Source organism: Jaculus jaculus, chromosome 10 (assembly GCF_020740685.1).
Source record: "Jaculus jaculus isolate mJacJac1 chromosome 10, mJacJac1.mat.Y.cur, whole genome shotgun sequence".
NCBI lineage: Eukaryota > Metazoa > Chordata > Mammalia > Rodentia > Dipodidae > Jaculus > Jaculus jaculus.
In genome coordinates, this window is record NC_059111.1 from 93,715,282 (window position 1) to 93,732,844 (window position 17,563).

The 17,563-nt window shown below is 48.2% G+C and overlaps 1 protein-coding gene across 1 annotated transcript in view; it reads right to left on the minus strand.

Annotated features, from left to right (window-relative positions):
• Positions 1-17,563, minus strand: part of Plxna4 (plexin A4) — a 533,417-nt gene that overhangs the window by 412,627 nt on the left and 103,227 nt on the right. The window contains exon 3 of the mRNA XM_004661200.2: positions 15,037-15,219. Coding sequence (XP_004661257.2) covers positions 15,037-15,219 — 183 coding nt within the window. The remainder of the gene's footprint in view (positions 1-15,036; positions 15,220-17,563) is intronic.

The window sequence follows — 17,563 nt, forward strand, 5'->3', positions numbered from 1 at the left end:
GCTGCTAATTTCCCACTGAGTGCAGAAGGGAGACAGGGGCTCCATCTCAGTAGAAAGAGCCCAGGGCCACTAGCCCCGTGCTCAAGCTACAGCAAGGAGGACTGGGCTGGAGAGATGGCTCAGCGGTTAAGCGCTTGCCTGTGAAGCCTAAGGACCCCGGTTTGAGGCTCGGTTCCCCAGGACCCACGTTAGCCAGATGCACAAGGGGGCACACGTGTCTGGAGTTCGTTTGCAGTGGCTGGAGGCCCTGGCGTGCCCATTCTCTCTCTCTCTCTCTCTGTCTCTGTCTCTGTCTCTCTGCCTCTTTGTCTGTCACTTTCAAATAAATAAATACAAATAAATAAGAAAGAAAAGAAAGACTGTGTGCGCCACTAACTGCGCATGCATGGGACACATGGTCGTGCCATAGTTCTGAAAGTCCGTGTTGAGCCATCGTGCCCGTGTAAGCCCGTGTCTGTCCATCTAAAAATAGAAGGCAAAATGCTTGAAAAGAATTCTGAACACCTCGCCCAGCAATAACTCAGCTGGGTAACTCCTCAAGGGCTGTGGTCATTGCCAAGGTCTTCACGGCTGTTGCAATCAGCTCAGCCGCGAGCCCAGTGTCATCACATTGCCCAGTGAGGGTCGCTTGGAGGCTTCCTCATGCATCTTCAACACAATGCAAATTAAAGGCAATGTGTCCAAAAGCTTGGCAGTCCAAGAAATGACCTTCGGAGCTTAAAAACAAACAAACAAAAAATCTATGACTCCTTCTCCAGGGTGGCGCCCTCACTCAGGGTTCCAACGTCTCATGTCTCTTGTCTTTTCCAGAGAAGAGCAGGCTGGTAGGGAAGCCTGACAAGGCATCTGCAAAGTTGGTCTTGAGTCACAGTCAGGTTTGGGATCCTGTTCTGAGTGACGGGGTGTGCCCGAGGCAACGGCCAGTGTGTCCAGCGCAAATTTCTGGAATTCATGGCCAGCAAAGGGGGTTCAGAGGGAAGGTGGGAGAATCTTTGTGCAAGTTCAATTACTTGGGGAAAATTAATTTGGGAGGCTCTATTTAATTGTAGGTAAAAGAAAGGATTCAATAAATTTGGATAATTTAATTATCCAAGAGACATCTGCTGAGCACCATCTAATGATTGCATTTGAGTAGGAAAGTGCCCTCACTCTGGAAGCAAACTAAATTTGGGGGAGATGTGACCATCCAGAGCCTGACTAATGGAAGAAAATGAAAAATTCTGGTTTCAGTTTCAGGAAGAAAAAAAAAAAAAAGTGAATCACAGGAAAACAAGCTGTGAGAAACTGGTTTTCACAAAAACTGCTCCGACACAGCGTCTGGGGGTTGATGACATAAAATAACCAAATCCTAACTTGTCGGCAAGTTTCTCCTCTAATATTAAACAAGAAGCCACCAAGAGCTGTTTAAGTGCCAGATGTGCCTGGCACCATTGCAGAAGAATAATGAGATATCCCTGGCCTGAAGCTTAGACATGGAAAGCTGTACTGAAAATAATAATGATAATAACAATAATAATAATAATAATAAAGATTGACAAGGTATCACCTGAGCTCATCTCCCTCGGCATATACGCAGCAGGACCCTTCCCGTGGTAAGCTCACCCTGCCCTCATCACTTCCTGTGGCTAGGCCAGGGAATTGAACCCCTCCAAGCAGCGACAGACACGTGTGTCTACCATCTTGCATCTCCCTCTGACATCAGATTGGCATGTCTCCCAGAGGGGCTGATTTTCAGCCTCTGTCCAAAACAATGTGGAGCCAACCCAGGGCAGACATAGTTACTTAAATTCTGTGTGTATGTGGTGGTGGTGGTGGGGGGGGGAGGTCATTTGTTACTGCAACAAAACTTAGCCTAAGCTAGCTAGATGAACTACACACACCCACACATGCAGACGTTCAAAGATGCTTAATACCCTATAATCAATCTTCAAATATATTTTTGTGACTTGGGCTGGGTAGGTCCTCCTTAGGCAACTTGGTGGTCTCTTGCTATTGGCGGGGCCACCCTACTGAATGACAATTTAGTGAGGACACAGGATCCACACATTACCATACAGCAATCCTCCTGCCTCAGCCTCCCTAATAGCTGGAGCAATAGGCATGGATTACTCCCTCTAGCTTCAAACACATATTTGGGGGGGAAGATTTTTTTTTTGAGGTAGGGTCTTACTCTAGGCCAGGTTGACCTGGAATTTACTATGTAGTCTCAAGGTGGCCTCAAACTCAAAGCAATCCTCCTACCTCTGCCTCACGAGTACTGGGTTTAAAAGCATGCACCACTATACCCAGCTAAATACATATTTTTATTTAGGGCTTGTTACCTTCAGGGCAGTACTCTGGGGGAATCACCAGTCTAACTGGGCAAAAGTTTGGACACACTGGAGAAGAAAGATCAGCTACATTGGTGTGTTCGTTTTTATGTGAAATGAAACTCATAAGGAAAATACATATTTTGTTTTGCTGGGTAGCATATTTCTTTTAGAAAAAAAAAAAACAAATTCTCAGCTACCAATGTTATAAGCTTCTATTTCCTGTAATTTCTGAGTAATCAAGACGAGACTAAATAAAAACCCAAATTGATAACAAGGACACAGCACGAGGCTATTAATTCCAGGAATGGATGATTCACTTTTAAAAGTGCTTACTGGCTTCTTTCAATGAATCTGCATCCCCTTCCCAAAGCCCAAAGCAGTACTACCAGAGTGATCATGACCCTGTCCACATCAAGGGGAGTCTGGTGTCCCTGGATGGTCATGTAGGCCCATCTTTCCCCATTAAGCCTCTCTGATTCTAACAAGGACTCATTCTTCAAATAAAAAAAATGTAGGGCTGGAGAGATGGCTTAGCAGTTAAGGCATTTGCCTTCAAAGCCTAAGAACCCAGGTTTGATTCTCCAGTACCCACATAAGCCAGATGCCTATGGTTGGTGCATGCATCTGGAGTTCATTTGCAGTGGCTAAAGGCCCTGGAGTACCTGTTTTCTCTCTCTCTTTAATAAATACGTAAAAAAAAATATTTTTTTAAAAAAATGTATTTTTCAGGCCGGGCGTGGTGGCGCACGCCTTTAATCCCAGCACTTGGGAGGCAGAGGTAGGAGGATTGCCATGAGTTCAAGGCCACCCTGAGATGACAGAGTTAATTCCAGGTCAGCCTGGACCAGAGTGAGACCCTACCTCGAAAAACCAAAAAAAAAAAAAAAAAAATGTATTTTTCTCTTCCAAGTCTGGCCAAGAGAAGACCCTGAACAAATTTGTTCATAAAGACTAAATAAGATCACTGGGACAGTGGAAAAGAGCTTGTCAGGCACATGTAAGGCCCTGGATTTGGCTCTCAAAAGTATAAAGAAGAAGAAGAAAAAAAGCATGTTATTATGTAAATATATACCTGTGTATACTAATGTAATGCATTTCAAGTACGGTTATAATCACATGCAAATTTTCAAAAACATGCTTGCCATCAAGAGAAATATTTGTAGCACAGGGAAATCTTGTTTCTGACAGAGAATCACGAGTAAGTTCTATGCTGGGGGTGGGGAGACAGAACTGAATAATCACTGGAGGAAACTTTGGTAAATCACTAGACACACTAAGTTAAAGAAATTATCAACTTCAACTTCCAGATCATTAGAAATGGACCAAAGCTGTCTAAGGACCTTCTGTTATATGTATTAAAAAAATACACAACACAATTAACATGACCATGGGACCCCTGGTTGTTACGCTGCCAGGAGGCTGAACAGTTTTCACCTGAGTCCTCCATGGGAAAGAACTAGAAGGCAGCAGAATTGGGCTTAAGTTTTAGATCCAACAATAAAAGCAAGTGGCAAGGTGACCCCAGCACCACGACGACATCTTCTCCTGTCCAGCTTTCCTAGGAAGGATCCACTCAGATCCAGCCACTCCCAGCCCAAGCCTTTGCTTCTATCTTGATGGGAAAGCATGAGGGATCAAGCAGAAGCCCAGCCCCTCACTTACACTTCCAACCCTTTTGCTTACAAAGTCTCAGGAGCCTTCTCTAGAAGGGGAGGAACCTTTTGGAAGGAAACTCAAAGGAGACCCCTCCTTTGCAGAAAAATTCTGTGACCAGGTCTATACTGGAGCTACCAAAAGTTTTGGTAGTCAGATAGTGGCACCAAGGAGGTGCATAAACCCAGAGCCGACACCCACCTCTCCTAGACCCAGTCTTCGGCTAGGTTGTTCTAGGTGCATCAGCAGTACATATCAGCTATGCCAGGAACATAGGACGGTCTCCCCCGCTTTACCTCAGCAAGCTCTAGAAGGGTCTTGAGCAGTGGAAGTCATGTCCCCCAAATAGGCAGCAAGGGGGTGTTGGAAGGAGAGACAGGGTTACTCCTCACAGTTGCTTCATATGAAGAAGTGTGCAAGTAAGTCCCTGACGTGCAGAGGTCCGTAACCTCTATAACCCGCCACTGAGCCACACTGCCCCTTCAGGTCACATAGTTCATGAAGGCACTACAGCCAGCTGCACTGCCTCGGACGTTGCGAATCACACACCAGTCAGTCCTGGGCAGATTGATGAGGACGATGTCTGTGAGCAGATCTCCCACACATTAAAAGTATACAAGGGGGCTGGAGAGATGGCTTAGCGGTTAAGGCACATGCCTATGAAGCCTAAGGACCCCGGTTTGATTCTCCAAGTCCCACGTAAGATAGATGCACATGGTGATGCATGCATCTGGAGTTCATTTGCAGTGGCTAGAGGCCCTGGTGTGCTCATTCTTACTCTCTCTCTCTCTCTCCCTCTCTCTGTCTCAAATAAAAAATAAATAAATCTTGAAAAATAAAACTTTTTTAAAAAAACAGTATACAAGAGGGCTGCAGAGATGGCTTAGCAGTTAAGGCACATGCCTGTGAAGCCTAAGAACCCTGGTTCAATTCTCCAAGTCCCACGTAAGATAGATGAACATGGTGGTGCATGCGTCTGGAGTTCATTTGTGGTGGCTGGAGGCCCTGGTGCGCCCATTCTTACTCTCTCTCTCTCCTTCTCTCTGTCTCTAATAAATAAAAAAAATAAAATCTTTTTAAAAAATTTTAAGTATACAAGGGATGGAGAGATAGCTTAGCGGTTAAGGCACTTGCCTATAAAGCCAAAGGGCCCAGGTTCGATTTGCCCAGGTCCCACATAAGCCTGATGCACAAGGAGGCGCACACATCTAAAGTTTGTTTGCAGTGGCTGGAGGCCCTGGCATGCCTATTCTCTCTCTCTTTCTCCCGCTCCCTTCCTCCCTCCCTCTTTCTCTCAAATAAATAAATAATAATAAAACATCTATGCAATGCAGGGCTGGGGATGTAGCTCAGCTGGCAGCATGCCTGGCCTGCAGTCTAGAATCCTAAGGAAAATAGGTACCTGGTCCACATGTATGTTTGCCAGAGATTTGCTTTCCTTTCCCTGGGTCCTGCCCTGGAGTGAATGGTTGAACTGACTTTCTTCTCGCTAGACATTTATCTCTTCAATCCATCCTATACAGCATGGCACATTGATCTTCCAAAAGCAGTCCCGTCCTCTTGCCTGGTTCACCTTATCTCCTGGCCTACAGCCCTGCCTGTGGAAACGGGCCATTGCTTGCTCAGCCCTCTAATTGTACTTCACCCCCGGCCCTCCGTGGTTTGGGTCCTCAAGGGCCCTGGCTAAATATAAATACAGAAGAGGCTTCCCACCCACACCAACCATTTACATCCCATCCCACCCCATGCTATCGCCAGCCTCCCTCCAGGGCTGCCTCCCACACAGGAACCACTGTGCCCCAGTTCAGACGCTATGGTAGGCTGGGAGGCCGCTATGGGGGAAGGCTCAGGCTTTTGGGAAGCAGAAAGCTGTGCTTTTCCACCTACCACCGACCTGCTGCCTGGGATCCACTGGGTCTTTGCTTTCTTGCGGAAACTCTCACTTGACAACCTCTAAGGCAGCACACTCTGGCTCTGACGTTTGCGCCCTGTTGCAGGTCACGTGGGGGTCCTGGAAGATGGAGGCCTTCTACTTAAGCCACAGCACCTTTGAGGGGCATCTGTGACTGAGGCCTGATGCCCCAGCTCTGTTTGGATTCCTGGTCATTGTGAGCACCTTTCTCATCCCGATTATCCAGCCTTCTTGTTCTTTCTAAGTACCCTGCTGGGGCTGGAGGGATGGCTTAGTGGTTAAGGCGTTTGCCTGGAAAGCCAAAGGACCCAGGTTCGATTCCCCAGAACCCACATTAGCCAGATGCACAAGGGGGCACACACATCTGGAGTTCGTTTGCAGTGGCTGGAAGCCCTGGCACTCCCATTCTCTCTCTCTCTCCCTCTTTGTCTGTCAAATAAATAAATACCCTGCTGGAGTCCTGAGCTTCACAACTCATTTCTTTAATCTTTTTCTACTTTCACCCTCAGACTTATTGTTCTCTCCCTGCTATTCCTTAACATTGTATACTTGGAGGGTTTTTTGTTTCTTTTTGTGATGTTTTTTTTTTTATTATTTGCTTTTTTTAAAATTTGTTTGTTTGTTTTGTTCAAGTCAGGGTCTCATGAATCCCAGGCTGGCTTTGAGCACACTATGTAGCTGAAGATGACCTTGAACCTCTGATCCTTCTGCCTCCAGCATCTCCCAAGAGCTGGAATGACACATATGTGCCACCACAATCAGTTTATGTGGTGCTAAGGGCTGAACCCATGGTTGGAGTGAGACTCAACCCAGAGACCAGACCCTGGACCCAGGTAACGCCCACGGTCTTCCTCTGCAAGCCAGGCAAAGGGCAGATATTAGGTTAAACCGTGAGACCTCACAGGGGCTCGTTAGTCCCTTCCTTGCCAGCAAGATAAAGGCAGCAATATGTGCCCAAAAAGGAAGGGTTGAGGATTGCAAAAAGACTATGTATATCAGATAGTCCTAGAAGGTACCCACTCCACTCTCACCCCTGTCCGCCAATGACACCTCTTCTGAAGAAGCCAGGTGACGCCCAGCAAAGGCCTCAGCCAAAAGGCTGCACCCGCTGTGACCACAAAGCTCAACTGGAAGCCCAGCTCTCTGCCTCCTTCTCACACAACACCTTGGCCTCTCTCCGCACATGAACTGCCCTCAGGCCCTGGCCTCCTCCTGAGGAATATGTAGCAAGCTACGCCGGCCTCTGTCACTCATCCAGTGGCTCTCTATGATGTGTCTGCACCATCAAAGGCTCAGAGGGACAGAAGGGACAGCGCTCGGGCCATTGTTCCTGTGCAAGACTGAGTCCTTTCCTAGCGCTAGAGGTGACTTAAAGATCGGAGGTATTGGTGGTCTCAGTCCCCTCAGTAGCCTAGACCCGCAGACTCCACGGTGGTTCCCCAAGGGTCTCCACCTCCTAGTACTGACAGCCACATGGAACACTGCTCAAGGACGTGTAAACTTGAGCGGCTGGCTTCCGACGGCCAGAGCAGATGAGATGTTCCTTCGGAATCGTATTCCAAAGAGATCCTCGGATGATGGCTTCCCTCCCTCCCTCGCTCCTCCCCTCCCTCGCTCATTTTCTGTCTTTTCTCTTGATCTGGAAGAGCCAGCTGCCCTGTTTGGCTGGTATGCTTCATGGAGGGGGTCCACGGAATGGAGCTGACATCTCCACTGAGGACGCGAGGCTGCCAATAGCCATAATAGCAGTGCTGGAAGTAGGTCCTCTGGCATTTGGGCCTTGGGCCATGAGATGACTGTGGCCCAACACCTCGACCTTCGAGGAGAGCAACCATAAGTCAGAGGACCCAGTTCAGCTATGCCTGGATTCCAGACCCCCGCAAACCATATGGTAATTAAATGTTGTCCCAAGACTCTAGGTTTGGGGGTATTTAGTTACACAGTGATACATGTATGCTACTTGGACCTGGATGGAAGGCTTAAGGCTTAAAACAGATGTGAGACTTGAGAGATCCCTTAAGAAGTCACCGTGGATGGTTTTATAAGTAGCCAAAGTCACTGGAACAAGTACTGAGACACCAACACCACCAAGAAGCAAGTTGTGGTGGTTTGAAGACAAAACGTCCTCCAGAGCCTTATGTGCTGATGAGTAATCTTCACACTGGATCCCCAGATGGTGGAGCCTTTGGGAGGTGCAGCCTTGCTGGCGGAGCTGGGTCCCTGGGGTCAGGCCGAGAGATTTTGCACTGCGGTCCGGCTTCTCACTCCCAGTCAGCCCACACCGGTCGCTTCTTTCCGGCTGATGCGACGAACGTGTGACACCTGGCTTTCTTCTAGTGTCACGCTTTCCCTACCATGATGAAACGTCCTCTGAGAACTGTAAGCCGAAAGAAAGCTGTTCCTTCCATAAGCTGCTTCTGGTCGGAGGTTGTGTGTCAGTGGTGACCAGGTCGGTGGCAGAGCGGCCACATTCACGGACATCCTGTAAGGGCAGCAGGGGCCTCCGGGCAGATGCCCAGTGGGCACGTGGGCTATACCAGCCTGCGTGACACCACCTTCCCCATCGAAAGGGCAAAGGGAGTCGTATAAGTCTGTGATGATGAAGGTGTCCTCTGGTTCTGCCCTTGCCTGGTGTCCTCCCAGCCCTGACCTCCGGATCCTACCGTCCTCTCATCAGACTAGCTCAGGAGTGAGGGAGGTCACGTACAACCGGGGCCCTCGTCCTCTTGCCTTTGACTTCCTCCCCCTCCCTCTGCACACCCTGTCTCCCATCCTTTCCCATCTTTGTTGTCTTGGTTACGTGGCCAGACTCCTGATATGCCGCTAGTTTTCACTCTAATGATATGTTCTCGTAAAGCATAATATTTTACTTCAGTTGCATGTGTCACCGGATAGGTTCCTCCGGCGTGTCTGACATTTGTGTGCTGCCTGAATGTGCTCTCTCTCTCTCTCTCTCTCTCTCTCCATCTCTCTCTCTCTATCTCTGACGTGGGGTGCTCCTGAAGCACTTTCTTCAATTGTGATGTGTTTGCACGTTCATATGTGACGAGGGTCTTTCTCCATAACTGTATGTACACACATATGACACACACACAAAAAATAGTGGCATGTGTATCAATAAATGATCTCCTTTGACCATGTTACGAGTGATGATCTTTCAGGGAAGAGGGTGACAAGTGCCCCCCCGCCAGGGCCTAGGAGGTACACCTGTTTGTGTGTTCACACTGCAATCCATACCAGCCTCTTGGGATGGGAACTGAGTAAATTTGATTATATTAAGAAAGGCCAAGATGGGCTGGGGTGATGGCTCAGTAGCTAAAGGCACTTGCTTACAAAGCCTAATGGCTGGGTTTAATTATCCAGTATCCATGTAAATCCAGATGCACAAAGTGGCACGTGCATCTGGAGTTCATTTGCAGTGGCAGGAGACCCTGGGGTGCCCATACTCCTCTCTCTATTGATCTCTCTCTCTCTCAATCTCATAAATAAATAATAAATGCCAAGTATATTAGTGAGGCATACCTTTGGTGGTGGTTTTGAACACTACCAGAGAGGATTAAGTGAGGGCATAAGAGCCACCTTGAATCTGGGAAGCCCTATACCACAGGCTACAGCACTGCTCTGAACAAAAAGAAAAAGAGGACTGGAAAGATGACTTAGTGGTCAAGGCACTTGCCTACTAAGCCTAAGGACCCAGGTTCAATTCTCCAGGTCCCACGTAAGCCAGATGCACATGGTGGTGCATGCATCTGACATTTATTTGCAGTGGCTAGAGGCCCTGGTGTGCCTATTATCTCTCTCTCTCTCTCTCCCTCCCTCTCTCTCTCTCTTACCCACACAGACAAATAAGCAAATAAATAAAAATATTTAAAAAAAATAAAAGATAAAGATGCCAAGTGTGGTGACACACACCTTTAATCCCAGCACTCAGAAGGCAGAGGTAGGAGGATTGCCATGAGTTTTAGGCCACCCTGAGACTCCATAGTGAATTCCAGGTCAGCCTGGGCTACAGTGAGACCCTATGTTGAAAAAAAAAAAAAAAAGAAAAAGAAAAAGAAAAAAAAAGAGCTGGAAGCTGGGCATGGTGGCACATGCTTTTAACCCCAGCACTTGGGAGGCAATAGTAGGAGGATCACTGTGATTCCAAGGCCACCCTGAGACTACATAGTGAATTCCAGGTCACCCTGGGCTAAATTGAGACCCTATCTTGAAAAACCAAAAAAGAAAGAGAGAGAGAGAGAGAGAGGGAGGGAGGGAAGGAGGGAGGGTGGAAGGAAGGAAGGAAGGAAGGAAGGAAGGAAGGAAGGAAGGAAGGAAGGAAAGAAGGAAGGAAGGAAGGAAGGGCTAGAGAGATTGCTCAGTGGTTAAGGCACTTGCCTGAAAAGCCTAATGACCTGGGCTCAATTCCTTAGTACCCATATAAAGCCAGATACACAAAGTGGTACATGCATCTGAAGTTTGTTTACAGTGCCTAGGGGCCCTGGCATTCCTTTTTTTCGGTGCCCTGCCCCGTGGAAATACAAGCCAACAACTCCCGCTGCCGTGGGCAGGGGCTGATCCCACCAGTCCCTGCCTGTCCCTCATGGGAGCCAGTTCCTGAACTCTGAGACCAAACAAGCCCTTCTTCCCTACAGGTGCTGTTTGGCAAGAATTCAGGTCACAGTACATGAGAAAAGTAACTAACACAGGCTCCCAGCGAAGAGCCAGAGCTCTGCTGAACCAACACTCTGGAGTGTTCCATCCCTCAGGAACCAAACAGTGTAGCCTAGCAAAAACACCCAGGGAAAAAAAACACAAGCACACCAGAAAGGAGCGATCACACCTCTGGCGGAAGTTTACGGTGGTGCGACTCACAGTGAACATGAGTCTCCCGTGCTGGCGTCACGCAGTAATTCACTGCAGATCTGCAAGCATAAAATACGTACAAGGAGAAAGAAAAGCAAGGGAAAGATTTAAGTGAGCAAACCTCATCGTTCTGGGATGGCATTGACCTTGCAGCCTCAACATGGTGGGAGGTTTTCGGATGTACACAGAACACCCCAAAAGCAAGTCATGACCTTGTGTGCTTTGTAGGTTCCACCCGAGGCTGAAATGTTCACAGGTTCCTCCTAAGTTCCTTAGCACTTTCTGATGGCTGTGGCTTTTTTTTTTTTTTAATGCCAGATTTCTTAATAGAACATGGTTCTAAGTGTTTGCCATGGGAAAAGTCAGTCAAACGCACGCACACACATCAGAAAACACAAAAGACATCCCAATTGGTACTTTGCTCACCTCCTTTTCCCTTGCCTCGTGTGATGTGTGCACTTGAGGAGCAAAATTATGGTCATCAAAGGCAAGGCTGCCAATAATTTGGACCCATACCTTTCAAACACAATGAAAAGTCAGTAATTTTGAGTGTAGCCTATGGATTGCTGTAGTCTAGCTCCTGGGTCCCTGAAACCCACGGCCAACTCCTTCACTCTCAGCAAACTCCTGAGCCCCATTCCGCCCACCCAGCCCACTTCAAGTCCCGTGGCATGCTGCTGCAAAGTTTCTGAAAGGCCCTTCATACACACAGGAGGTTATTACAGGGTTCAAAGAAGCCAGCTCTATAATTACAGCTGCTGCGTGATTTCCATTCTTCTCACACCCTGGGCTCAGTCACTCACAAAACTTGCCACAAAGTCTTGTCACAGTCCTCCAACCAACCCACCACGGCCGGGCCGCTACATAGAAAGGTGGCCATGGGTCTGATAACCTCTGGGGGGAAAGCAAGTCAGAGTTATTACAAGGAAAGGGGAGTGGTACACCCCCTGCCCCCGTGAGCTACGGGCGGTGGGAAATTCTATTGTCTAGAAAAATAAATAAATAAACGGGCCACTTTTGCTTTTTATTATTTCAAACAACAGATGTGGCGGCCCAGTCTGCCTTTGCCAACTCAGACAGTTCTCTTAGCTGGGGCCGTGTGCTGAGCCTGCAGAAGTGGACTCTGGACCCAAGCAAAGCTATTAAGCGGCTGCCACTCTGAACCCCTGGAGCAGAAAGTTTGGCTGCTTCCTTGGCATGCCTCTCCCCAAGAGAACCACTGGCTCATTCCCCTGATTTGACCTCTCTGCTCCCTAGCTTTCAAACGTTTCTGCCTCAGCGGCCCCGCCATTAATGCTCAGGAAATTAAACAAAATATCCCAAGTGGCCAAACTGGGGTGGTTCTTACAAAATCCTACCCGATGGAAAGATGAGAAATGCCAGCTTGTGTGTGGCAGGGCAAGCGCCAAGTCTCCCACTGGGTTATTCTCTGTCTTCCCTGCCTGGCTCCAGAGAGGTGACTTTTGAGCATTGGTCATTGAGACTCCTGAGGTGTCCTCACTATTCCAAAGCTGTGTTGTGCTGGATCTCTGTACCCCCAGGACAGACCACATCAAGCCATCTCAGGTGTACGGTGCAGCTGTGGCCCGAAAATGCTGTTTGTTCCCAATAACTATCTGTTCAACGTGGATTACATGCATTGAACTGTCCATGTATCCCTCACTGACTCCAGCTCCAGCAATGACAAAAAAAAAAAAAAAAAAAAAAATCAGAGTATATATTGTCTTGCCAATTAGTCCAAACTGCTGGTGGCTGGGAGGAAATTCTGTGGGTGACAATGTTTTAGGGTGATAAAGAAAACGGCATCTCCATTGCACTGAGATGAGGCTCACGGGAGAGGAGTATTGAAGCTCTCCAAAATGCCCTGCCTAAGTGATCATTCTTGTCAAGGCTGACTCCTCCACGGCAGCAGGTAAAACTGTTTTAACATGGCTTTCATTTTACGGGCCATATATGGTCATTGTATCAGTCAGCGACCCACCACCATCATGACATTCAAAGACTCTGTATCATAAAATGACAATGAACCTGGGGAAAGAAAAGGGGTAACCTGACTCACAATTTTAGAGGTCTCCATCTAAGATCACTAGGCCACATTGATGTGGACCAGCGACAAGTCAGTGTGTCGTGGCAGGAGCAAGTGGTAGGAATAAAATAATCACATCATGAGCCAGGGAGCAAAAGAGCAAAGAAAGGGAAAAGTGTCCCCTTCAAGGGCACTCCCCTGTGACCTTGGGGCTTATCAGCCCTCCACCTTTCGAAGATTTCACCATCTCCCAATAATGCCACCCTGGGAACCAAGCCTTTTAACACATGAGCCTTCAGGGACTTCTTAGAACCCTCACACAGCAGTAATGCCTTTGGGATTGAGAATTCACTTTTCTAGCAAACTGAACTCATTGAATAATCACAAAAAAAAAAAAAAAAATTGGCCATCTGAACAACCGTCTTGAACAACCAGTGAAAACAGCCACAAGGAGCCTATCTGCCAGAAAACTCGGGGACTTCTCTCCTGAGTGCATACAGAGGTCCACTGGACCCAAATTCAGCAAGTTTAGCCAGCTGATTTCCCAGCCTGCTGGAAGCTGGGAGCGTCAGACTGAGGGAAAGTGCTAGAGTCAGCTGCTCTCCCCACAGAGACACAGTGATGAATGACAAGGGCCAGGAGAGGAAGAACCAGCCCGTGAGGCATCAGCGACCAAGCACGGGAGCTCTGTGGGACAGCACGCCCACACTTCCCAGCATCTTCTCTAGGCGTCCATGGAACTTGGTTTCACATGTGAGTAAAAATCACACGGATGCAGGGCAGCCGGAAAAGGTTCCATTATGTTTACTGCGCTCTTTACGGAAAGGGCAGAGACCAATGAAATGTAATTCTTGAAGATGTACCGACAATGGGTAAATTATCTTTCTACCGTGACACTGAAATTGAGGAGGGTCCCTCTTCCTTGGTGAAACCAGACACAAAATTGGGAATGCATACCTCTTATCAAATGCCACAACTTTCTAGCGGAGTACATTGTTTTTCAGATATTCAACAAATTACTCCAAGTCAGGCACGGTGGCGCACGCCTTTAATCTCAGCACGTGGGAGGCAGAGGTAGGAGGATCGCCATGAGTTCGAAGCCACCCTGAGACTACATAGTGAATTCCAGGTCAGCCTGAGCTACAGCGAGCAAGACCCTACCTCGAGGGAAAAAAAAAGTGACTCCAAAAACACATCATCCCATCACACTCACTCTATTCTTGCCTTGTCACATCCAGACACACAGCCTGTGTATGAAGAATCAAGTTCACAGAAAATTAACCCTTGCTGTGCTATTCCACAGCAGGCCGGCTGAACAACTTTGACCATCCAGAGCTAACGCCAAGACACCAATCAAAGGAAAAGGATGGACCAGGGCTCAGTTTCCCCTGGGGCAGTGCCTCTTCACTTACTCTGAATCCCACAGGGTTTGGAGAATCCTAAGGGAAATCTAAGTCAAACGAGAGTTTCACAGGGAATCACCAAGAATTTCCAAGACAGGACTCAAAAGCAACAACCAGCCAATGGAACCCAAGACTCTGGCTTATGGAATCAGAAAGACATTTCGCCCCATTGAGAAGGGCACGCTATGGGACCAGCTCCAACTCCCCATGAAGCCAGAACTGAGAACGTGTCTGGTTGGAGAAGTGCTTCCAACACTGCCAGTGGGCCGAAACCACCTGGTCCCCCAGTCAGTTTCCACGGGAAGTAAGATCACAGGCCAAGCCCTCAGACCGTATGATTCTATCCATCCTTACACAACATCTAGGCTTCCATGGCAGCCGGGTTTCTCATCCCACAAGCTGGCTCTTAGCCCCATTAGCAGCTCTGAAACCAGTCTGCACATTCCTCCATCTGTTCTCTGAATAGATTCCAGATGGATGGACCAGCCAGCAGGGCTGGAGCAAGAAGAACATCGCTCCCCACCCCCCAGCCCACCTTTTGCAGCCACCAAAACCTAATAGAGTCCTGCCCAAGGGGCATGAGGCCAAGTGGAACAGAGTACACCATTTGGAACAACCTAGCAAGTCTGGGCTAATAGCTCTTGCATGCACGCCAGCTCTAGGGAAGGGCAAATCCACCTACTCAAACAGCCCCATTCCGACAACCCTTTCAGGACGAAAGAACACGTGATCATCATGACGTGAACAGCAATCTATTCCTCAGCTCAAACCTGTCTTAACCGGCCCACCAGTCCTATGACAGTCAGAAACTGGGGGACAGACTCCATTCCCCACAGGGTACAGACTGTTTCGGCAATAATCAGATCCAATGTGCCTCGTTCCTACCTTCTTTAGCTTGCCACTTTTGGTGCCCACGAAGGCCAGAGAGTGGTTCTTGTAGACATAGGCAATAACAGAAGTCATGCGGTCCCTGTCCTCCGTGAAGACGGGAATACCACGCACCATCTCGGACACTCCCAGGGGCGCGTTCATATCCAAGCCACAGAAGTTATCGTCAATGGTCAGGAGCTGAAAAATCAAACAGGGGGAAAATATTAGGAGGGAACATCAGGGCAAATGGCGGAAGTATAGAGCCATGGAATTCTACAGTAGAAGACCTCACAATAATGAACCATCTGGTGTATACCCTTATTTTTATATGAACAAAAAAGCTCAGCTGCCAGGCTGGAGAGATGTCTTAGCGGTTAAGATGCTTGCCTGCGAAACTTAAGAACTCATGTTCAAATCTCCAGGTCCCACGTAGCCAGACACACAGTGACACATGCATGCAACGTTGCACATGCGCCACAAGGGGGCGCACACATCTGGCATTCATCTGCAGCAGGCTGAAGGTCCTGGCATGCCCATTCCCCCTTCCTCCCTTTTTCTCTCTCTGCCTCCCTCTCTCTCTCAAAAATAATAATAATTGAAAAAACTCCCATGCAGATCCCTGTGGTTTCTTTTCACCACAATGGAGTCTAGGCACAATAAAGTGTGGATGAATAATGGAATCACAGCACAGGCATGTGCAGTGATGACCAGGGGAAAAGGGAGCAAGGGGAGGCTGTCTGTGGCTCCTAAGCTACAGTAAACAGAGGCGGCCATTGCCTTGTCACGCCTACTTTAGCCTTGACTAAAGTACCAGTTGTGAAACCTAGCACCCCAAGTCGCTCTCTATAAAGGGACCCCTCAGGCAAACTCCTGGGAAATAGCCTAGTCCCGTCGAAGAGACTCATAACTAAAAGTTATAGGGAGAAATATGCTTCACCTAGTCCCAAGCAACTCATTCCTCAAGCACTTTTTAGCAGAATACCCATTAGCATCCTTGGGCAGCAAACCTCCCGGTATCCTGTGAGCTATACGACCCAACGCTTCCATCTCCAGGCATTCAAGGGGGGTCAGAGGTCTGGAAAGAGAGCTTCGGGGGATCAGTTGCCCACAGTGTTTCCATTCTCTCTTCCCCCTTCTCACAACAGCCCTGCAGGGGTCCCCATGCAATAGTGTGGGCCCCATCAGATTCTGTTGTAGCAAGAAGGGGCCCGGCCTCTGCAGTGGTTGGAGGGAGCCCCTGGCACCCCACCCTTGAGAGACTTTGGTTTGGCTCAGGCTTCTCCAGGGTACTGGGAACTCACTGTATTCTCTACCCTTTCTTGGAAGTACTGTGTGGCCTCAGAAGATTTAGTCCAACTCCCTGTGCTCTTTTACTTTTTATTCTAGGAAGACGAAGAAAGCAACCTCTGCTTTTTGATGGGCTTCCCTAAGGCCTATCAGGCTCAGGGGTGTAAACGTCTTTGGGCCTTTCAGAGAACCTTGTATTTGATTTCAGAGTGAAATCAAATACAAGGTGTCGCTTTTTTAAAAGGCTAAACTCCAGCCAAACAAGAGTCATCTGGAGAGCAGCAGGTGGGCTCTTGCCAGCACAGCGTTGTGAAAATGGCCAACTTGGCTCTCCAGAGCCTAAGGCTCCTCTGCTTCCTGCCAGGAAGGAGGTGGACAGACATCACTCATCTTGGGGACAGAGGACAATGTACTGAGCTCCTGTCATGTCAAGGCCAGCTAAGATGAACAAGGGGCAGTATGGACAAGCCCTAGGCAGTCATGTGCAGAGCACATGTAGATACCATGCCAGAACAAATACCCCCTGCTAAAAATAATAATAGGAATCAAGTTTAAGACTAGTCTCAATGATGTCCTTCCCATCATGAGAAAATAGGGAATGAGACAGGTAGTACGAGGTAAAAGAGATGTATAGAAGAGAGAAAGGAAAGGTTAAGGTAAGGGAAGCTGATGCCTAGTCCTTGCTGGATGTAACCACGGCAACATGCCAGATGTTTCCAGGGTAGCCTGGGGTACCAAGAATCTTCATGGCCCTTAAATGTTGCTGTTTCCAGTTACAAAGGATCCTTGGCCTACATCGTGCGGCAGGCAAAGCTTGTCCTTGGCCCATTGTGGCTCATCTTTTCAAGTAACTGAGGCGGAGTGATTATCTACTTTGCACAGGGTGAAACTGAGGCAGGGAGAGATGGAGCCCATGTTTCATGGCCTCTCACTGTCATACCTGTACCTCTCCCCACTGCTCCCCCCCATCAACCTGGGGCAGGGAAAGCTTCAGGCTTCTCATCTCATAGATTAGCATTTTTATTTTATTTTTTATATTTTTATTTTTTTTATTTGAGTGTGACAGACAGAGAGAGAAAGGCAGATAGAAAGAGAGAGAGAGAGAATGGGTGCGCCAAGGCCTCCAGCCACTGCAAATGAACTCCAGAGACCTGCACCCCCTTGTGCATCTGCCTAACATGGGTCCTGGGGAATTGAGCCTCGAACCGGGGTCCTTAGGCTTCACAGGCAAGCGCTTAACCACTAAGCCATCTCC